The sequence below is a fragment of the Anser cygnoides genome, chromosome 1 (assembly GCF_040182565.1).
Source record: "Anser cygnoides isolate HZ-2024a breed goose chromosome 1, Taihu_goose_T2T_genome, whole genome shotgun sequence".
NCBI lineage: Eukaryota > Metazoa > Chordata > Aves > Anseriformes > Anatidae > Anser > Anser cygnoides.
In genome coordinates this window covers 64185679-64209579 of record NC_089873.1, presented here as the reverse complement: position 1 = coordinate 64209579, position 23901 = coordinate 64185679, and the positions used below count along the sequence as shown (strand labels likewise).

Here is a 23901-nt window from a genome sequence, read left to right as displayed (position 1 = left end):
GGATCTCCTGCAAGACTATTCTCACCTTCCCTTTGTGATCAGAGCCATCCCAGGACTTCAGGGACCTACCTCCAGAAATTATTAAGAGCCCCCCCTCATCCCGCTTCCACAGAATCCTATCTTCTGAGGGGCCCCCCTTCCATGAGTGAATTCATCCATGGGCACCGTCTCAGCAAGGAAAAAAGGTTAACCGTGGCCACACCAGGTAAACATTTTTTCCTTGGGTGCATGTGGTGCTGAGTGGTTAGCAGAGCAGTGCATCCTCCCAACGCTGCAGATGCAATCTAATTTGGGCACCTTCTTGTGACCTGAAAAGCAAAATGTCTCCTCCTGTGTCACCTGCAGCAGGAGCTGACATTTTGCCAGCTGTGGCCCAAACTGGTTCCAGATGCAGTAGGGGAAGTCCTGCTGTGGAATAGGTGGGTGCAGTCCTGCTGGCATCCACAGAAGCTGCACCCCTGTGCCCAGGTGGTGCTTGGTCTGGTGGTTGTGTTGGTAGCCCCCACAGAAGACCCAAATTGAACGGGACAGAGGAGTTAGATGGGTGAGGACTGATGACGGAGTGGCTGGCGATGTGCGCGAGCCTAAGCAGAGTCCCTCTCCTGCTGGCAGCAGAGGTGTTTCTAAGGTGTAGTGTTAAACTCACAGGAGGTTTAGTTTATAGAAACTGAATCATTAAGTTTATCTTCACAGGAAGCTTTTGCTCTTCATTTTCTGCCAAGCTGTAGTATCTGCTTAGAACGATATGTAGAAAGGAAATGCGAACTGAATGTCATTTCAAAGGTTGTGACATCTCTCTGTTCCTGACAAAATAATAGTTACTTTTCTTCTGTGCCCATGCCGAACTTCCAGCCTTGTGCACACCCTTGTCTGGTGATAATTTTTTTTCGTTCATTTGTTTTGAAATTTCTTATACACAATAAGCCTACGTAGAAAATGTAAAAGCTAAAGCCCATAATGTGCTTTCTGCTAAAGTAACTATCTGTTCTGGAAAGCTGAGCAATACCATACAGTACATTATATCTCAGTGCCAGCAATATCACAGCCACCTTTGAGAAGTGCCGTGCAAGTAACAGAGGACAAGTGTAAAACTGCAGAGTCTAAACAAAACCTTCTCTTGTTGAAGTAAATAAACTGAAGAGCTGTTTCCTAGAGGGGGAAAAGGCAGAGTGAAAAAAGTAAAGACTTCAAAATTTATAAAATAAATGGTACTGAGCTTTTAACAACTCCTTTGTGTTCTGTTGGCAACACTCCAAAATATGCAGGCATACCCACCTGACTTCAGAAGAAGCTCGTGTGAGCAGTTATGTCAATATTTTTGTGATTTGGAGAAGGCAGCAGTGTGATAAGAAAGGGAAGACCACGTGCTCATTTTCTACCCTATAGACAGGAATCCGCTTCCTAAACACCGGCAGTGTCTCTTGTGATCCTTCCTCTTCATCCTTCAACAGAATAAGAATGGTTTTACTTCTGATGGACACTTACCTCTCTTTAAAGAAGTGGTTTTTGAATTTCCTGTATAACCAAACACTCCTCTTTGGAATTGCAAGAAAATGAAAGGAAGTAGACCCCAAAATGACAAATCTTCTGTCTTAGAATTTACAAGACTTCTAATTGTAATTGTACTTTTAATTTACAATTTACAATAGACTGTGAGGCCAAGGAGAATCATTAAGAATCCTTAATTCAAGGACTTGATGATCTTTGTTTGAAGACCTGTGATCTCTGTATTGTATTTGCATGTTGATGGTCGGAAGGAGTAATGATTTAAAAAGAAGAGTGCTCAACAGACGAGACAAATTTACTGTTTTGCAAAATTGTTAGTACTAACCATAAAATATGTGATTTTTTAATATGGAACTCTGGGTTCTGACTGTCTTCATGCACTATATATTTGTCACCATTTTCATAGACCAGCATCTGATACCTCACAGAGCATCACAGGTTCACAAACTGCAGATTGACACTGACACAGTCTCTGACTTTTTGTAATAACAGAGACCAAGGGATAAAGCAGCCTGAAAAAATAGAGTTGTCCAGAAAATAATGTTTATCTGGAGTCTCACCTGCCACCATCTCTAATATTCATAGTATAAAGGCTTGAGACAGTACTACTGATTTCTGTGAGCCTGATGTGTTCAAACCAGTGATTTTTTTTTTTTCAGCACATTGATTCTGTTATCAGCAGGGTTAATGTCAGAATCAGGTCGAGAATCAGCATTGGTCTTACCAATTTCTTGAAGATATATTATTGTTAACAGAACAAAGGAATAAGTAAGATGTTTTTTTTCCATCTGTCTCATTATCTTTTTCCTGAAGGCAAGCAACTGTGAAGGATGCTATTTTGCTGCTTGCAGAGGGAATGTTTAAAACGTCTGCCTCGTATCAGAAAGAGATTCTTTTCCCAAACGATCTGTGCAGTAAAGCAAGTGAGCAAGCAGTGTAGCAACCCCTACCTGCTTCTTCATCACAGAGATTGCAGAAGAGCAACATCCAAACTCAAACACTACAGAGCAGAATACAGCTTGATTTGAGGCTATGTCCTCACAAGTGAAAAATGAGAAATGATTCAGGCCTAACTTAATTTTTATTTTTTCATTTTTTTAAAGTCATGAAAGGTTTCCTTTATATGAAGATTTCACCCACGTGATGTGTGAGCTTCCCTATTCTTCCATTAGCTCCCACTGCCATAGGGGCTGGGAGGCTGTAGCTGGGAATGCATTTGATGGAGACCAAGAGCCAGAAGAACTGAAGTTGGTAGAGAAACTGGGCAGGCTCCTCTGTCGTATGTTCCTCCTGCAGTAGGCAGGCCGTGCCTGTCTTCTTGCACTTTCTTCTGGACTTGGTGCTTAGAAGAGGCCGCCCCACCATGCTCTGTCCCCAGCTTTCACTGCTACTGGCTCCCTCTGCAGAAAGCTGGGATTACTTTTTCTGCCTTTTTCAGAGGAAGACCCTGGCATGAAGACTCAGTAGTGAAGACCAACTGAAGTAAAGATTTCTCAGGAAAGAGATGATCATTTCTTTCTTGGCTTCCACTTTACTGCCCTCAACTTTAAATCAGCTCGTGTGTCCCACTGACATCAAGCTGTGGCAGTATGACTTTAGGAACTAATGGCTCCTAATCATTGTGGCTAAAAATATCACTCAGTCCATTTCCAAAGTATCATGTTTTGTTTCCCCTAGGTAATAGCACGCATTTAGCTTTGCTGTGTGCTGCTTCTTCCCTTCCGTTATTAACGTGTATTTTTACAGTTTAAAATCTTTATTCTTCTGATAGACAGATCCAGATTGCATTTGCTCAACAGAAACTCCAGCCTTCTTTTGCATGTGGCTATGTTCATGATTACATGAAGAATTCAGGGCATATAGAAGGCCTAACACCGTTTTTGATGGTGTAAAAATGTATTGGAAATGACCTTTCAGTTGAAGTTACATTCAAAATTCTTCCAAATTTTCATATACAGGGCCTGAAAACAAAGTTGCTAGATGCCTCCTACTATCCTACAGTCCCAAATCTGAAATGTGCTTCTCTTGACTTCTTCAAGGAAAGAACAGGACAGAAAAAAATCTGCTATCGGTGCCCTGATAGTGTTCTTTTTTCTGTCCATTATTTTAGCATGGACATTCTCAAAGTTGAATGTAAAGTTATCTAATTTTAGTTTAAAATGAGGATCCTTGTGTTGCTGATGCATCTGAAGATAAAGGTTTCCTGACAGGCTCATGAAACAAAGAGTAACTAATGCCTTCAGCATTCTCCCTTAAATAGGGGGGATTAAAGGGTCAATCACAATCAATCTGAGAGTCTCCCCTTCATTGAGGTGTTCCCCAGACAAACTGTGATAGATGCTTCTTTTCCATATTGTTTTCATTTGTAGTTACCACAGGGCAAATTTCAGTATTTAAATCCTACACAGAAAAACACTTCAAATAGTGTTAGTGTTAAAATCAGTTGATTTTGGAGAGTTGTTCTTTTTCTGAAAGCACATTAAACCTGAAAGTTTGTTTGATTTTCATGTGCCTTTCAAGGCTGATTTACAGAAAGGCATTTACTTCTCTTGAGAAGAGACAAATATGGAAGATACAGACAGCACAAGGAATATCGTATAATAGCACAACTGCTCAAGCACTAAGCTTGCCACATATCATACACAATTAAGAGTATATAAATACTTATATATACTCTTAATATGCAATCATCAAAGATTAATTTCTACTGTGGCTCTATGCTTACATGCAAATCAAATATAATTAATTTGAAACAAATAACTAGTTTTTGTTGTTGGTGGTTTGCATTCTTACAAAAAAAATCTAAATTTATGAAAATTCTAACTGGAAAGAAATTCCTATAGAGAGTTGCTAATAGAGTCTCTAAGAGCTAAGTTAGAGCAACTGTAGGTAGAAATTATTTCTTAAAGCATACAAGAAAAAAATGAAAGAAACTCAATCACCCAAATATGAAAGTCCTAAGAAGTCTTCCAGTTAAGCTGGGACTCAAGGAGAACTGCTTGAGTTGTCTTTGTTAACAACCCTTTTCACTTGTAGTGCTTTCACCTGAGAAGAATAGGTTGGAAACCTGGGAATGTATGGATGTGTTTGATATAGCACAAACAGTCTTAACACTGCAAGGATAGAGAGTCTGCTGTCGTAAGACTACAAGAACAGGGAGTCTGTTGAGTAGGGTGGTCATTACAGGGAGGAAAGGCTTTTGGTATGAGATATGAGGTGTTGGATAAACTCTTCAGACAGAAAGGTTGAGCAATACCCTCTGCTGCTATTCCCATTTCCTCACTCTGGACTTTGAGCTTTTTCAAGATGCAATGTTTAGAAAATTATTTTTCAGAAATATTCTGTGGGATGTTACTGTCTGTGAAACCAAAAGCTTATGTTCCTTCTCGTGGGTTTTTCTTAAAATAATGTTGTGGAAGTTATCATATGGGACAAGATTCTTGGATTCTGTCCTGGCTTCTTCACATTGTTTAGGCAATGCAAAGATATGGAAAGCACATTCAATGGGAATATTATAAATAGAAACTCCTGGTAGGAAATGAAGCTGGTTTTATCCTCCCCTTTTGGATGAAGGGATTGGGCAAATGGTTGAAGGAGATTCAAGTTGATGCTACCCTCCACAGTGGAGGCTCTCCACAGAGATGACCCATGCACCTCACAGCACTGGAAAGGTAGGGAGAATATGTTTTTGATAGTGAATTTGTCTTCTTTCATTGTGTGGTGATTAGGTCATAAGTTCAAGGTCTGTAGCTCTGCACATTATTTATTTGTTTAGGAATATTTTGCAAAAAGTATTGTTCTAGCTTTGCTTTTGAATTTAATTCCAGAGTCACAAAGCTCTTTACAGATTTCTGAACCTTGCTACTGTAAGCACTACTTTAGTACCCAAACTTTGCTTTTTTTATGCACTTCTTTCACTTTTGAAACAGCAGGGCTGTTAGAAATCTGAACACTGAGGAAAGCATAGCTTATTTTGAAAATTATTGTGGAAGAAGTTCGTTGAGGAACATTATCAGATGATACCTGAATTTTGTTAGGAGGGTGTCTTGTAGATCTTCATGATTGCATAGGTCATCCCATGAACAGTTTTCCACATTTTTTCACTTCTGAGCAAGTTGTCTCTGAGCTTGTATAATCAGGCAGGCTACTGGCAAATGCAAGGCTCCTATGGTATCGATCTAGTGTGTCTCTGCTCTCCATGAAAAAAAAGATATGATGTGATTTTAACAGGGTTTTTAAAAGTTAGGTTTATTTGTTTTGTTTGTTTTTAACTGAACATGATGCTCTTCACAACAAAGATAATTCAGACATTATTATCTATATTCACTTTTTGTTTTGCATTGTTCTATTTTCTGTGGGTTTTGTAAATATGCCATATCTGTGTATATAATTGTTCATTGTTTACTGAGTGTTATTAGTGCATATATACAGATATATGTATATACCTTCTTGCTCTTGGGGCCATGTCGTGCATCTGAATGCTCATTTAACTAAGCTTAATGGGCATTACATGTTTATGCTATTTCAAGCATGGTACATTGTCCTTGTGGAGGCCGTTTTGAATTCGAAGAACAGTATCCTGGCCAAGGACATTAGTTGGCTGTAACTGATGAAGAAATCAGCTGGCTAAATGTACTTTTACCTCTTGGTGCCACTGTGAATAGGACCTTATTGCTCTATGCTTTTGCTTTCTTATACTTAGCTTTCCAGTTATCACAGATGAGACCAAAGCCATACATTTCATGCTGTTCAATATAATTTAGCTACTTCAATATAATTTAGCTATTATGGCATGAATTCACTGCAGTTCTATGAACATTTAATTTTTATTTGTATTTTTCCTTGTGTAAAGAAAGCAGTTCCAAAATAAAACCTATTTTTAATAGAAACCCAAATCTGTTTGTTAAAAGGTTAAAAAAAAAAAAAAAGAAAAAAAAAAGATTGCAGTGAACCCATGCCTTACTGTTGTTTATTTTCATTAAAAGGTTATTGACATTTTTATCTCTGTATCCAAGTTATGGTATCGTTGTTAGATGGAATAGTAAATATTAACATCATTTGTTGAAGTTCTTTGATAAAAGTTTATTAGAGTTTTGGTTGCTTCTAACAAAATAGGTACACAGGTGACACGTATATTTAAGGTGTGTTACCAGATATTGCTTTCTATGAAAATTTTGGGCTTTGGAATCCAGTGTTGTCAATTAACTAAAACAGCTCTTCAAGTCTCTTGAAAATGTTGGTAACAAAAGTCATCTGTCTTTATCTTCTTTTATGACAAGGTTTAATGTGGTTTCATGACTTACTGATTTTTTACCATCAAATATACAGGAATATTCAATATTGTCCTTCTCATCTCATAAAATAGGCAAAGCAGAAGTGAGTATCTGTTTAAATTAGACACGCTGATATTTTAGCTCTCTGATAGAGCAGTTCCTTAAGATGTTGTGATGTATGGAGTAAGCTCACCAGCAATTCTTTAATCAAGACTAGTATCCCTAATTGTAAGTATTTCCCTGTCTGCATTTATAGGGCTATGAAAGCTTATAGTTGTACTTTATCTTTCTTCCAAAGCCTACTAAAGGTACTGTTCCCACTAACTTCAAGTTTTGGATCAGGCCCTTTACCTATAAAATAGTGCAAGTACTTTTTGTCTGGATGTATTTGTGGCCATCTGAAATGTATGACACTTAAGTTTCCGTGAAAGATGAGTGATCGACAACACAGAAGTATGACGATTTCTGTATTTTTATGACCTTCCTTTTCCTCTTTTGCAATGTTTAAAATGTGTGCATCTTTTAGTGAATAAGTATTTCATGACTCATCAGACCTTTCCAAATCTGCTTTTTATGAACTGTATATAAAAGAAAGGAACCTAATATATATATATATATTTTCAGCTTCTACCCATCCCCATTTCTACTGTTTTACTAACCCATTATTTCGCTTCTTGACAGATTTAATGAGGAATTATTTAAAGCATTCATAGAAACCACTTGAGAAAATCACATAAATACATCATGATATAAAAAGTGTGAAAAAACCTACAGAGCTGACAAGAAGTCTGTTAATGTTCTTTGCCCAAACCTTGGAGAAAAAATGCATTTCACTAATTTTGTTAGTGACTAGAAAAAAATTTCCTTTTCATTTTCCCCCTCCCCTCTCCTTTAATTTTTAATAGTATTCTTAATATGAGCTACAGCAAAAGGCAAGGCTGGCACATAGCTTTGATAGCTCAACATATAGTTGCAGTCACATTATTACTGAAGCACATGGACTGATAGGGAAATAGCTCTTGATGTTGGGGATAATTCAGGTCTAAAAATAAAGTAGAAGTCAAGTCATGCAAAATAAGGAAATGGGGGGGGGGGGGGCGGGGAGGAGGTATATTGTTACTGTTGTAGAGATGAAAGCCAAGAAACCTGACGTTCTGGGGAGCCATCTATTAAGATATGTGTGCCCATGTGAATTTATCAGATAGCGTGCAAAGTTGTTAGTAAAGCTCCATGAGTTGCATTGTGGAAATCAGGTAAGGCAGATAGCACTTCTCTAGATGTTATAAGAAAATAGCAGTTAAATACCCTACCTGTTCCAATAAGCTCAATCACCCGAGAAGCAACTAACAGAAGGCTCTCAGTTACATTTACTCTGTCTGACCTCATCCAGAAGGTAAACAGGAAAGAAGAGGAGGGAGGAGCAGATGTCAGAAGCCTGGGAGTGTAGAAACAGTGGGACCTTCCTGGGCCACGTTTGGAAGAAAAAGAACAGGCAGAGGGGATAGGAGCTGAAGATTTTAGATGCAGCCTACTGCTGGCATGCTGCAGCTTGCTTCTGTGTGCAGGTATTGTTGATGCCTTCCGCTCTGTGTGCAAATCGGAGTTCAGCAGCAGGCTCACATCTCTTAAGGTTTATTCTTCAAATAGTTATTGGGAAGACTAAGAAATAAGTTGTGGAAGAATACTTTCGTTATTTTTGTTGTTAAAACATCTCCAACCAGCAATAATCTAAGATGCCAATTTTCTCAATATTAAGCTTACGATATGAGTTACCTGGATATTTGTAAGACTTGACATAAAAAATTCATTGTTGGTCTGCTTTACCATGGTGTAGAACCAAAACTGTTACTTGGTCGATATACTTGTCTACCTGCAATCAACAATCCATTTTTCAGTTTAATGGGAAAAGAGAGAAATCGGTGGGAAAAGCCAGAGGATTTGGGTACTGACAAATGTTTATGTAAGTGCTAATTTGCCTCTGGTGAAGTTTTATCAGCTTTCCTGAGTGCTACTGATGCCAGAACAGGGCTGGCTGTCATGGAGCTGTGCGGCGGCTCTGTACCATGGCTCAACCCCCCCGCCCCGCACTGGTGGTTTTGCTCTGAGGTCAGGACGACCCGAGTCAATCCTGCTCTAAGAGGGCTAGGGTTCATAAGGCTGGCCAGGCTCTGCATGGAGCCTGTGTGGTGGCTTCACTGTAGTCCTCTCCTTCTAGGAACGTCCTGCAGAAATGCAGAGCTGCACCCATTTTATAGCTGACAGGGTTACCAGCTGGGGCTATGTACAGGGCAAAACTGACTGTGTTATTTCCAGATCCAAAGTGACCCTGGAAGCAGGAGAAGGGAGAGAGACTTCTGATCTTTGACCTGTACCATTGTTCATGTCTTTTTTGTACAGTGAACCACAGCTGTCCTCTCACCAGCTGTTCTTTGCGATAACCATTGCCACTTAAAGTTCCTCTTGGCCTTGAGGAAGGTCAAAGTTTTCTTGGCATCCATTAGAAACACAGAGATAAATGATAAGTGAAACCAACAAGTAAAATAACAGCATGAACTTTTTTTTTAACAAAGTACAAAAATTATATATATATACACAAAACAAGGATTTTTTTTTTCCTCTGTACAGAAACAGTTTTGGGACTTGCCTCATCCTTTCAGATTACAATTTGAAAGCATTTCTACAAACCTCAACTCAGCAAGATGGACATGTGTTTTAATAACCTCTACCCTGTTCTTCTTGACATATCATGTTTGTCATTTGAGTTCTGAAGTTCTCCTTGTTCCCTACCTTTGAGCAGAGATGATTGATTTATTGTCTCTAGGACTTGCAGTGTGGTGCAACATATTTCTGCCTCCGCATGACCAGAAGACTACTGGTTTGTTCTTTGCCCAATAATTTTAACTCGTCTTATTAACTGTTCTTTCTTTCCTATTAATTTAACATCTGAGAGAAGAAAATAATTAATTACCATATAAATAGGGACAGCTTCTGTTTTCAAGTAAATTGTCAATAACATCTTCATGGACATGTTATCAAATTCTTCAAACTTTACATAGCAAGTTCAGTTAATACTGGGTAGCATGACACAAAGTGAAATTGCTATAGATGCTCTAAAACATTTTGCTAGGATGAAAGGACTTTCAGTCATCATGGAGTAGTCAATGGGATACTAAGAAAAGTTTGTTTTAAAAGACTGAAAAAAGCCTCTGTCTCACATTTTTCCATAAGCATTTCTGGAGAGCTTTTCGTTTCATTAAGAACTGATTTCCCAATGTTTTCCATATCAGAAATACCAAATATGTAACACTAATTGTTTTTAAACAAACAAACAAAGGAAAAACACCACTTTGGTTTGTTGCTTGACTCTGTCTAATCCTTTCAGATAAAAGAAAATTTTCTCTGATGATTAACTGAACTAGGCACAAGTAAAAATATATATCAGTTACTCATTCATAGCATCCCCAACGCTTGGGATTTTTACTATTCTTGGTCTTACTGATCTCTACAGAGTGCTGTCAAATTTACTGAGTGTCAAAATGTACTGAAATGTTCCACTGCAGTCTGCTTGGTCTTGGACAGGTGGGACTAAAAATGCTTGCACATAGGATTTTCACTGGGGACATTGCTGATGTCAACAGCAGGCAAACCCACCTCTCAGACACTAATAACCCAGTTTAGCAGCCCTGTGTTGATTGGAGTCACCCAGTTCATAGACTGGAGGGCAGAGCACACCTTGTGACATGAGCAAAATGTGTTGTTTTGGTGGCTGAGCCAAAGGGAAGCACAGGAAAATATTTTTTTCTGAGATTTGCTCTCAGCAAGTAATTTATAGTTGCACATTCAGTCCTCATATAAGCAGATGTAGCTTCGCTAAGCTTGTTATTTTTAAAGCTCTTACATCAAGAGCTGATTAGCCCAATTAGGACTGGGCATTAGATTCCAAAGGAAAATCAGCAGTGACTAATGTGTGAGAGAAAATCTCTGAGCCCTTCACATTGTCATTCCTAGCAAATGGCTGAAATGTTAAGAACTGGAAAATCTTAACAGGCCTAATCTACAGTAGGAATTGAGCCTCTGAAGATCCAAAAGATGCTACAGTGACCATTGTCTGATACTGCCGTAGGACTCAGTACTCGCTTCATGTCCTGCTTAATTCAGTGCAAATTGACATATGACTTTTGTGCACGTAGAATAGCTCCTCTTTGCTGTTTATGACTGAAACTGTCACTTAATTGCATTTCTTTATTACAGGTTCATAGTATCTTAAAAGGGTTCTTAGGACATCAGCCAGCCCATACCCTGCCTCAGTAGTTCATTTCCTCACAGCAAGTAGAAAAGATAAGAGAAATAAAATAGTCTGTATTTAATAACTTTATCATTTTTTGGTGCTCTATTCTGAGGACACACCATATATAATCTATGTCTGTTCCCCAAGTATCTTTTGCACAAATGACAAACTGTCCTTTTGCTTGGTAGCTAGACTGGCACTCTCTCAGGTTTGAAAAATAGGGGAACAGGCCTCTACAATGTAATTTATTATTATTACTATTTTATAACAAGCCCACATGCCTGTCTTTCCCTGTCTTTATGGTATGTGACATTGACCACAAAGCCAGTAAAGACGTTTGAAACTTCTAACCTTCAATAGGGCATTTCAGAAATAAGCAATCCTTTACTTGATACAGACAGGAGCTCCATAGCAGAACAGAAAGACCAAATACTGTCTTCTCATTTTCACCTTTCAACCCACCATAACAAGAAGTCATTTTATGACTGTCATGGCATTAAAGAATTTGGGTTACAAATGCTCTGAAACATTTGAAAGGATTAAACATACAAGGAATAAAGTTAGCTCTGGCACAGCTATCTGGACATAAGTAGATATGAGCCCCTTTGAATTTGAAATGCATAGATGTAATCCATATGCATTCTGCTTAAATCTTTCCTAGTGTAATCCTCAAAAACTTCACTCCTGGAGGGTGTAGGAGGGCAATTCAGCCATTTTAATTCATGCGGATCGCTAGGTTTCATACTGGTGTGACTGGGGGTGAGCCAGATTCTGTGAGTGCTGCTCGTGCCAAGTAGAGCTGCTGCCTCATGTGAAGTCTAGGGAGTTTGCTCATGTCAAACAGTTATTATCCAGGTTGCATAATGCTTGCAGGATCTGGCTCTCTATTTATGCACTCTGCCAAATCTAGCAGACGAAGAGGCTTCATAAAATGTTTGCAGGATGTCTGAGATATTAGTATAGGATCATAAATTAGGTATTTGCATTGTTCCTGGCAAAGCCTGTCAGAACAATTCCTTCTGCATTTGTGAAATCTGTCCACACCTTTTCATCACATAGCATTCTGCTGTCTTCCATTTCTCACTGACTACCTCCTTTAAGCTGTCAGAGACAACTTTGCTTTGGACTTATGCAAACTAGTTTAGAATAAGACTAACTTTTTCTTTGACCATCATTTCCCTTCTACAGTTAGCCTGCTCTGTCTGTCAGGCACCACTTTTATCTGAACCTTGTGCTGAAGTGACAGACCCTTCTATTTGTAGCTCAGGTATGTTGCAAACTCTTGTACTCCTCTGCTCTCAGGACCACAGTGACCATCCTGGCATATGAGAGAATGGCCTACTATCCTTTCTTGTTCCATTTCTGCTTCCTGACACAATGGTGCCAGCATATATAGCTATGCATATATATTTCTGAAGTAGATACCTGTGAGCTTGAAAATAGGTCCAAAATCCTCTCCTGCTAGCTGAAGCAAGAAGAAACTAGTGATTTGGGTACGTTGCTTCCACCCACTGGAGGTCAGCATAGAATTTCATAGGAAGTAAGGAGAAGCTTTCTGGTCTTAAAAATGAAATGTCATGGTGCTCATTGTTGCTGGGAAGCAGTGTTGCTCTGCATTGTACCTGTTATCATCTAAAGACTTGATATGAAATTACTGACAGGTTATTCCACTTGACTGAGACAAAGAATAGTTCTGAATTTCAGAAGCCACCCATATTTTAAGGGGAAAAGATTACTGATGTTGAGGTTTAAGTAGCAGCCATTTGAAAAAAAAATCAATCAATCAAATTCTTTCCTATCACATGAAATCTTGTCATCTCATTTTTAGGTAACTCCTTACCACCAAAGTTCTAGGTTGAGAATCAAGTAAAAGCAGCTAGAGCTAATGATAGATCTGCAAACCCTGCTGGAGACAAAAAGTGATCTCCAGTAGTTCTCCAGTTGGTCTGAATTTCACCCATATTTTTAAATGCTCAAAAGGACCCTGATGAGTGCGCTTTCTGACAATCTGAGTCATGCAGGCTGTGGCCAGACTAATGTGGGGAAAACTAGCTCATCCTGAGATATGTAAATTTTGGTGGAAACTAGTGAGCTGCAAAGCAGGGTTATGTCTTGTTTGGCTACTTTTCTTAACTCCTCCAAATATTATGGAGTTTAAAGCTATTTTCATCCTTCAAAGGATTATTTGGTTGTGTTGTTATTTAATAAGAACTAGAGTACAGCTTTGCAAGTAATTTATGTGGAAAATGCTTTGACAGAAAATTGATAAAATAATCTAAATGTAATAGAGAAAATCTAATGTAACAATTCCCCTCTTCTTTTCTCTAAAAAAATAATAATTCTCACAAGCACCATTTAGAAGTTGTGAAGACTTTCTTGCAAACATTTTCTCCAATACCATAATGAGATGGCATCTCTTTTATGGATATAAGTTCTCTGGAGAAATTTTGAGTAGCTTTATTGACACTTTTTATATTAGATGTAAGCAAAACAGCTTCATCACCTACAGAAGAACAATGAGTACAAGGTTTAAACCCAGATTCTGAACACAGCCCGTTAGGCTATCTGTTTAAACAAAAATTTCCCAGTGTTAAGGGAGGGCAAATGAAAATGTCTTCTCTACTTCTTCTGAACAGAAAAAAAAAGGCGAGAAGTAATGTTACTACTATCAGGAAAAAGGTGTTTCTGTCAGATAAGGAACTGAGCAAACATTCCTCACTAAATCTTCCGCATCAGATGCACAGCCTGTGTACTGCTGTTACTAACCCCTTGCTCTGTAATCTTTCTGTATATATGTCTAATTTATCAGTTTCTTGTAGATTGTCAGCAGCCTGCTGCCTCCATACCGCCACACGGCTCACAACTAGCCAGGGGGCCAGATTGCCAGACTGTCAGGTAAACTTAACAAACTCTTTTCTCTTTGCACATAGCTGCATGTATGTCTGCAACTCCCCTTGTTTTCCTTGAACAAAGCCTCTTTGCTATGATTCTTCTCTAACAGCAAACGTACCAACTGGAGGAACAGTGATGGTTTCTGCAGGGTCAATACAAACAAGAACCACAGGATCTGAGCACTTATATCCATGTAAAAACATGGAAAAGAATGCAAAATTGAATCTTGCAGTCCTCATTTGGTCTTTTTATGCAGACAGTTCCTCAATGATGCCAAAACAGTAATGATTTCACTTTTTTTTTTGCTAGATATATTTACTTAAAGGGGGGCTTTTGATTATAGAGTTATACACAGACTTCTCTTTCTGTAAGGTTGTATTTTAAAGGCACTTGTGAGATTTTTAGCAGGCACTTCTCAGCTCTCCCTAACCTGGAAACTCAGTCTCACCGTAGTCAGTTCCTAATCTTGTTAAAAGTAATCTCTTGTGTCCGTGCTCGTAGGTAGTGCAAAGGCCAAATCATGCTTCTGAGGTGGTTGAGTTAATCAAGGCATAATAACCAACCTAAGAAAAAAGAGATGACAGTATCTTTAGCAGTTCACAGTATATTCTGTGCATATAGTCACTTCTGACTATATTCTGCAATTTGAAACAGGTTATGTTATTTTTAGACCTTACCTTGATCTATAGAGAACCAGCTGATCTACAGCCTTATTATGTATGAAGCTGTTTCCCACAGAGTGCTAAACTCCACATGTGTGGAAGTCTGCCATAACACAGGCTGGGGAAGGGGTGCAGTACTGCTTTCAGGCTGCACATCAGGCACTGCTGTGCGTGTTCTGCCAGGTCACGGGGAGTCCTTCAGTGGCCTTGGAACAGCCTTTTCATCTGTGCTTCTCTGTTGTTCCCCCTCTAAATGCTAACAAACAATTGTTCCTGCAATTTTATATATCCTTCTCAGAAGCGAAGACCTACCTGATCTACCTCTGCCCTATGTTTGTTTGCAAGCGTGGCCTTGTTCTGCAGACAAACCAGCAGAGAAGGGGATGTTCCAAAGGCAAGTCTCAGGGATTTATGGCTTGTCCCTGAACGCTTCCTCACTTAGAAAGATCTCATTAGTCACAACCAGAACTGGATGAAGAAACCTTTCTTGGCAGGTTTCCAAACCAAAACCATGGCATACAGGAAGAAATAATATTTAAAAGGTTAAATTTTTTTATTTGTATGATCAACATTTTTAAAAATTCAGATCAGTCATCCTACAAAGAACACACACCTATACACTTAGCTGAACTATTGACCTTCAGATGACTGTCATTTTTTACCACTAGATTGTTACTCTTCCAGTAAGCGAAAACACCCCACTCTTTTTGGTATATTAACACTGATGCCTTGCTTGTCTCAGCCACATAGCTGCATAGCCTCATAAAGCAGTGAAGCGTAACAACAGATTTAATAAAGTCAGCATGATGTTTGTCGATTACTTCATATAAAGTAATTGAAGTTTGGAGTAAAAAAAAAAAAAAAAGGCTTTTTAAGAACCTTTAAAAAAAAATTTAAACTTACTGGTTCAGATTTTCTAAATCCAGGAGAGGAGGAAGACAGGAGCTTGTAATATCCTTCTTCCTCTTGTGATAGTCCCTCCTGGTGTGGCAGAGCTGCTTTCAATCGTGTGACGATACCATATGAGGAAGATTAAAGCTGTGCCCAGCCCTAAAGTCACACATTTTAAGAGAGAGGTATGCTTGTTTTTAAGTCACTAACATTACTCTCGCAGTGATGTGACATCTCAGTGGCATTTCACGTGAGATCTAGCAATAGCTTGTTAAGACTTGTAATTCACACGGGCGCTTTCCACATCCTGCAGTATGTATAGTCATGTTCAAACTAGTTTTTGTGCCTGACCGTAACACAAATAGATTCAGTCTGAACTTTGGTATCAAACATAGAGAGCTTTTCCTCATCAAGCATCTGTACTGAATTTTAAATGGGACTTGTGTATCTCTGGGTTTTTCACAGTCGCTATGAAAGTGCACTGGGTCCAGTGTAAAGGTTTTGGTGAACCACACTGGAAAAAAAAACTAAGAACAGATTTTCAAGATACATCTAGTCAACGTGTTTAGCTATACATTTGTCTGTCTTTTTGCTTATGTTTGCATACTTCTATTAGAACCTGGTCTGGAGAATCTGGGAGAACTTTCTTTAGAGATTTTCCAAGAAAACTGATGAAGCAATGCATGAAAATCTCACACTGCCTTCTATGCATCACCTCATTTTTTCAGTCCAGGAATGTGGGGCAAACAACCAAATGTAGGACTACACTGAAAGTTACTGGATGATGTTCCTCCCTTTCTAGCATCTGTAAAAATCTGTCTCATATTGGACAAGAACAAAACATTACTGTCAACCAATATTAAAAAGAATGTGTCTGTCTTTGGGCCAAATGCTAGACGCAAATTATCTAAAAAAGAAATAAAACAGAACAAACCCCCCGTAACACTGAAATGAAAGCAATATTAATTATTTTATAAGAAATAATGCTTTGATTTTGTATAAAATATGAAATAAACTAAAAATAACATTAAATGTTAAGGAAATAAGATAAAAATAAGGTAAAATGCATGCAAAATGGTTCAATTCTGAAAATATCACCGGTCTGTTTGTATTTTCCATTGCTGATTTGTTACAATTACAATCTATGCCATATAATACTGCATGCAAATGACATCTTTAAGAAAGAACAGAGTACGTACTAACACCAAGGGGCTTTGCATGATATTTTCCGATTGATCCTAGAAATATATGATTAGCATTTTGAGTGCTGTGGTGGGGGAGAAGAGCTGCTTAGAAATAGGCAATAAGAGTGAAACAAAAAAATGACAGAGACCTCATTCATCAACTGAATGGATATATTTCCAAATGATACCAGCCTTTAAAGAGAGGTTTACAATAATGCATTAAAACTAAGTATTTTAAGAGCAGCACATATTCCATGGGCAGAATGTAACAATATTCTTACTTATTCCCAGTTAAAACTCAACAGCTTCAGGTTCTTCCATGGCTTTCTCTTGCTTCGTGTCCTTAATATCACCTGCCAGCCTCTACTGCCTGTGACTGTCAATATGCCCGATAGCTCAGCTCCAGGACCTGCTACCACGATCACCTATACTGCCATAAAAAGCACACTGCATGCCATGTGTCACTTGCTGATTCTGCCTGATGGATGATGTAATTTTTGTTCAGACACTGCTACAGTAATCTGCATTACTGAGCTGGATGTACTGTTTTTCTAAAGGGAGAATGGTGTAACAGTAGAGTGTTAGGATAAGATTCAAACCTACTAGGCCTGTAAGTGGTGGGTGTATATGTGTTGCTGCAAAGGTACTTGTACTGATAACCTTGTAATCTTTTTTCTCTTCCCAATGCCCCTAATATTTATTATTGGTTGAAAAGGGAATGGTGAGACAAAGTTTTATATTTCTTCTGTGCATAGAAATGTGCTTGTATTTGAAAGTGAGAAGTAATACAGAATTACTGTGAAGAGGAAAAAAAAGTAATTCTAAGCCCAGTGCTTCCTAACCTGAGCATATTCTGGAATTGTTTGTGTTACAGTATTTGCAGTCAGGGATGATTTTGTAGTAAAAGTGATGGCAGTACATTAATGAAGCTGCACATATCTGTATAGAGGAGAATCCAATGTGTCTCAAAGAGGTCCTGTTTCAGGCCATTCCTCTACATAATTAGTACTAACTGTGGCCGTTTCCTTACCGGTCCTCTGCCTTGAAGCATGGACATGTGTGTTGTTTATATTTAAAGCTGGGAAGGAACCCCCAAAAGATCTCTGGATCTCTGCTTATGAGCAAGGAAAATAGTTTCAGTTCCTTTCTGACAATTACAGAAGTCCTCTGTAAAAAAGCAATGGGGCAGCAAGGGAGGAGAGCCAGGCAATCTTTGTAGGCTAACATGACCACCTTGTTGTTCATGTTCCCCAGATGTCACATTAAAGTTTCAATTCACTTTAATTTCTCTGAAAGTCTGGCTTTAAGAAGAGTAGAGCTTCTAGTAAGATTATCTTGAAAACTTAGGAGGTGCTGAAGCCTGGAGCTGACTCTTCATAAGTTCTGGATTAAATGCAGAGCTTTTGAGTCCATCTTCAGTCACTCCTGACACAGGTTCATTTGAGAGGAGTAGGTAAAGATCTCACTCAGATCCCTCTTTAGGTTCTCTATCTGCATTTATATGTTGCAGAATATGACAGAACAAAAGGATGATTACAGCCGTGGAAAGAAATACTTAGGTTTGAGTCCTTTCAGAGTTTTTGATTAAACAAGTCCTACTACTAAGCTTCAAGAAAATATTTTGGATGAAATGTTTATGCCTAGGTGGGTAATGTTAGACTATATATAAACTGAGGAGTCATAGTCCTAAAAAACAGTAAACACTTTGGGACTGACCTACTCAGACAGCCAAGTGCAAAATGAAGCCAGTGAGGTCCTAAGCTCCTATAACCTGCTCTCACCAGCCATTTTGCAAATCAGGTAACTCATCTTCAGGAACATAAATGTGACACAGAGTTTAACCGAAGACATGCAAGTCCATGATCTTCAAATAAGCCCAGCAATGCAAGGACTCCAGCTCCTGCTGAATTGCAATATTTACGGATTTTTGGCCATAATCTTCTTGGCTCCCCTGATTTGAAAACAGACATTGTCATCACCTTTCTTAATGGTGATGATACACACTTGTTTCTGTCTTCAAGAAAGTGCAATGCCATTCTTTGTTTCCTGAAGTAGATGCTATATGTGGAAATAGACGCTTTCAGTACTGCTGGTATTTCCAATGGCAGATTTTCAAATACCTCTGGCATTTCAAATTGATTCATTTCCAACAATAGACTAATTGCATTCCTTCAGCCAGCACTCAATAGTCTGTACTGTAGAGATAATGTGTAACAGCACGGTTTCTAAAGAAGGAAAATGGAAAAGGCAAATTTTCTTGAAGAAAGGGCTGTGAATGATTGTGATTCATCATACATCATGCTGTTGAGCTTGGAATAACTTAAAGAAGCATTAAGTAAAAATTCTTCCTGGACATTTTTTTTTAATGAATTCCATTTATTTGTATTCCGTTTTGGAATCTTGTTTTGCCATGTGCTTTCCTTGAATGTTTAATGGCTGACACTTAGTTTGACATCAGCTGGATGAGCTGAAGTTCATCCTCACAGGCCAAGGCTGAAGAATGATATGGGACTCAGTTGAGCTGTGTCCGCATTGCCTGCTGCTGTGTAGTGTAGATGGCTGAATTAAGCTGAGCCTGCATATCTGAAGCTTTCTAGCAGGAGCATCCTGGAACTCTGCACCAAGAAGTGGGGTATGTTCCCGTTAGCTGCCCCTTATCTTTGTGCTGCCACTGCTAGACTGCTACTCCAACCACACCACGTTTACTGAAAGCTAGTTCAGATCCCTCTGCAATACATTACAGGGTACGCTCTAAATGCACACGTAGAGGCTTGACAGGTGAATGCTGTCATCAGAACAGTTGTTCATGAAAAATAGTCAAATAACAACAACAACAAAAAGAATTGAAGAGGATTCAAAAATGTAAAACAAAAACTCTTTGGAAGTGTTGATTACAAAATACATAATGTTTGTAGCCTGATGAGGAAGGTTACACTGTATTTGTTTGAATGTACTAGTTAGTAGGTTGCATTCAGTAAGAGACCTTGTTTTCATGAAGTGCTGAAACCTGATTTCCAGATTAGCACTTTTCTTCATTTAGAGCAATTAAGCAGTTGTATACATACAATTCTTAATGCTCACATAAAGATGGCACCTGTATATCGCCCTTCAAATTTGTTCTCCCATTTCACAAATGCATTTATTTTTCCAAAGAGCATTTTTCATCATAGCATGCAAACAACAATTGCATACAGAAACTGGCAGGCAGGCCATCAATGGCATTTCATGTGTAAATCCAGGTGCCAACGAGTGTGTGCGCGCTGAGGATTTTATTTATACTGTATATTTGAGGATACAGATTTAAAGATGCAGTTTTATCACCTTTTAGAATTTGTTTCCAGCGTTGTGCAATTTACATGCATGTAAAATGTTTGCCATGTATTTTAAATGCTTCTTCTCTTTTCTTTTTAATTTTCAGTCCTAGTGCTCTTCCAGAAGAGCAGCCACATTCCAGCTCTCAATGTGCCCCTCTCAACTGTCTCTCTAAGCCTCCTCCTTATCCCTAATCTTCATATGCAACGTAAGAGAAAATCCAAACAGAGTGGAGTTCATGCAACAAAGATTTGGGTTGTTCCCAACAAGCAGGTAGACAATCCCGCCTTGTTGCTGCATCGACAAGTCTGGATTCATATCCACAGCTCTGGCAACTGAGGGAAGGTTGAGAAGAAGAACACAAAGCACAGAGCCCAACCTACCAAGAAGACTTTTTATGGTTCCTCTGATTGTATTCAAACTTTGCTATCACAACTAAAGTATAGTGAAATTTAATATCTCAACAAAGTTATTCCTCCCAGCTGCTTGGCTTTACCTCTGATACAATGAGAGACTTAAGCCAATATTTAAAAAAAAAATAAAAAGTTACTAAAATCCTACCCTCACAACCTCTAAGTTCGGCCATAGGAACCAGTTCAAACTTCCTTTTGTCATTAAGGGTGTGATATTTATTTCTTACTTTATTTGCACCATGATTTTGTGTTTATAAAATAGTCTTTTTTTTTTGTGAGAATTATATTTAATTCATTTTATTTTTTAAAAAACAAGGAGAAATAGCTTAAGCGAAGAATGACTGTGTTAATATTAAAAAGAGGCTTGTTGCATTGGCCAGCATATGGCCAATTCTTTTTGCACAAAAATGCTGGCAATGGGTGGAATTGAAATGTTAACAATGACTGTATATTTTGCTGCTGCACTGATATTGTTTATGCACTTGTTTTTTTAATTCCTATTTCACTAGCTTCTGGTTTTGTTCTAGCTCTTCACAGAAAGATAATTATTAAGCCTAAGAAGGAGATGAAAGGATGATGTATTGATTTGTTTTCAGTTGTTTGCTTGCATTGTGATTATATTTTTGCATTTCAGACAAGTAGATGAATTGGTGCTGTTTTTTTGGGCTGCTTTCTATTTGGTATCTGAGAAAAAAAAATCTAAAACAAGTAAAATGTTGTGTGCTAATTAAAAACATTCTTTCCTCTTGCTCCCATATTCAGGATACTAGCTTGAGGCCTTACCATGAAAGGCTAGTATGAAAAGCCAAGTTGTAGGCACTTCAAGTGAAGTATTTTGTGGTGAAATAACTGCTGCAGGTAGGGTTAATGGTGGATCAAAGTTAGCAGGACTTTACTGTAGTGCATTTTTTCCTTGCCAAAAATCAACAGATACAGAACCTTAGCTAATGTCAGTTTATGACAAATACTCAGGTGATCTACGCTACGCAGACTCTATCGCAACAGTGCACAGTGCTCCTAGTTAAAGATTCTTTCCTGTAAAAGCTGAGTAAATCATTTTGTTTTGTTTATTTGTTTGTTTTTAAATAACAAGTTTCAGAACAAAACCAAGGATAGCAGAATTTATTTTGCACAATACCTGACAGCAAGGCAAGCGGCTGTGTAAGGTGTTCAGCATATGTGGGCTTCCTGATCGGCCATCAGCTAGAAGAAGTCCTCAGCGCTGCCTATTTGTTGGTAACTAGCAGACTCCTTGCTCGGTCAGGTGGCCTTAATTTATTTACGGAAGAAAGGCTTAGATATTTCCACATCTTTATTCCTTCCCTGCAGCATGAGTGTGATCTACAAGAGAGAAACACAGTACAGCCTTAGGTACAGAGCAGCTGGAAAAAAATGCTGCAGATATGGTTGGAATAATTCTTTTATATTCTGCCTGAATCTGAGAAAATGAACTCAGTCTTCTGTTAGTAACAGTGCTTACCAAATGTTATGATACACAAAACATCAGCAGAGGAAAGAATCAGTGACCAATCAGTGTGCCTAACAATCATTATTTCCATGGTACCAGTAATGAAGGTGCTGTAAATAGAAATATTCTGTGTAATCAACTGTGTATGTCATACAGCCTTGGCAAAGCAGCTGAGCTATTGTAACAAAACATTCAGTGTCAAAGGTGGGGAAAATAGGAACAGACTGATATCAAATTCTAATCAGAACAAACAGACAATACTCACCAGTGTTTCTGCTTAGGTTTCCATGCAGTTCACATGGTTCTTCTTGTATACATTTACATAACTATTTAGTATCGTACTTAACTGATGTGTTGTCTTGTCATACAAAAGTCAAGTAAAACTTGTTCAGCTCTATCATAGTTTGACATGGAGATTAGCTGCTATTTTGATTTTTATTAAAAATAAAAAATAAAAATAAAAAATTGTCTGAGGCAAATGTTGCCTTCCAAGAGCACCTCACAATTCCTGACATTGCCAGACTGGTATAGTTACCTTGCAAAATAGTGGCAATGTCTATGTCCAACAAAGACAGCTCTGTATATTGTTAAACAAAAAAAGAATTTGCATTGCACATTGAACAGAGTTACCACAGGCTGTACTTGGAATAGTTTTTCCTATTTTCATATCCAAAGCAAACATTTGCCCTGAATTTTAGTTAAACAGAAATTCAGTGAAATACATTTCCTTTCTATATAGATATGAATTTATGAAAAAATGATATAGTGGAACATTTGTTTAGTAACGTATTTGTTTCCGATTGTAATTTGCAGAGCAACTTTGGGAAACTGCAACGTACTGGTATGTCGATGTGGATCGAGAGTTACAAAACACCATTTAATGGCATAGAAATTGTGGTCCTGTTTTATAGAAATAAGTGGGTTTATTAAATTTTTTATTCCCTTAAGCTTTAAATTCTTCATTTCTAAGTTTTCAATTTGCATTTTTAATATGTAATAAAACAAGTAAATGTTGGAAATTTAAGAGAACTAGAAACAAACCAACTTAAATGTACAAATGGCTGTAGTTATTGCATTGTAAGTTATAAAACTGTGTAGGTCCCCAGGACAACTTTTGTCAGTTAACCAGTACAAAATAAAATACATATCTTGAACTTGAGATGATAAACTCTTCTTTGTTATATAGTGATTGGTAGCATGCAACTTTGTGAGATATTTTGTAGGAAATATTTACATAGACAAAACCAGACACAAAAGGGTTTTTTCGTTTGTTTGTTTCTTTCTTTTTGAGTTGCAAAATATTATACTCTGTCCATTTAAAATTAATTTATGGTGTGGTGTTATCTATGCTGGTTTTTAAAGATTAAGAAGGAAAGGATATATATATTGCCTAATGGTTGAGTATACGCAGAACTGCTGAAATGTGTCCTAAGCAGGAAGGAAGCAATTCAAATCCTGCTCTGACTTTCGTATCTGAAATGTAGTTTTTGTTCTCTGTGATGGCCTTGAAATTTCCTTGGTTTTAGAATAGCCTTTTTATTTCTGCAGCATTCTGTTTTGGCTTTTATTTTCCAATGCAGTGTTAAAAAATATTGTTTGTTCAGTGAAATGATAAAAGTCTGGAAATCCAGTTATAGGAAATGTGTGGAAATTAAAAAAAAAAAAAGAAAAAAAAAGAAAAAAAGATTGAAATATAAGGGGAACAAAAGATGTAACATATAATAGTAAGGAAAATATATTTTCTATCAGAAGGTTAATAGAAGCTTTTACAGAAAGAGGGAATATTATCATTTCTCATGCTAATCATATGGATGTTTCTGCCTTCTATGTGGAGGCGATAGTGATATTCTTTCTGATTGACAGGTTGGCACCTCTGTGCTTGCTCCATCCACATTTTTCATGGTAAATTAATGTAACCATAGCTATACAGTAGGGCTCATAGAGTGAACTATAACTAATGTAATGCTGCAAATTTTAATGCCAAGATGACCTTCAGTTTACTTTTGATTTTA

General features: G+C 37.9%; 1 protein-coding gene across 13 annotated transcripts in view; it reads left to right on the top strand.

The window, feature by feature from the left end:
- The window catches only part of BICD1 (BICD cargo adaptor 1), a 177139-nt gene extending 153566 nt beyond the window's left edge, over window positions 1-23573 (top strand). For 3 of the 13 annotated variants that reach the window (XM_013173046.3, XM_013173047.3, XM_013173056.3), the window contains 2 exons: window positions 15-205; window positions 20115-23573. In XM_013173046.3, coding sequence (XP_013028500.3) covers window positions 15-205; window positions 20115-20347 — 424 coding nt within the window. In that variant the 3' untranslated portion in view covers window positions 20348-23573. Of the gene's footprint in view, window positions 1-14; window positions 206-13876; window positions 13963-20114 lie in introns of those variants that run through there. The other 10 variants (XM_013173048.3, XM_013173049.3, XM_013173055.3 and 7 more) reach the window with 6 other exon arrangements.
- The last annotated feature ends 328 nt before the right edge of the window (window positions 23574-23901 follow it).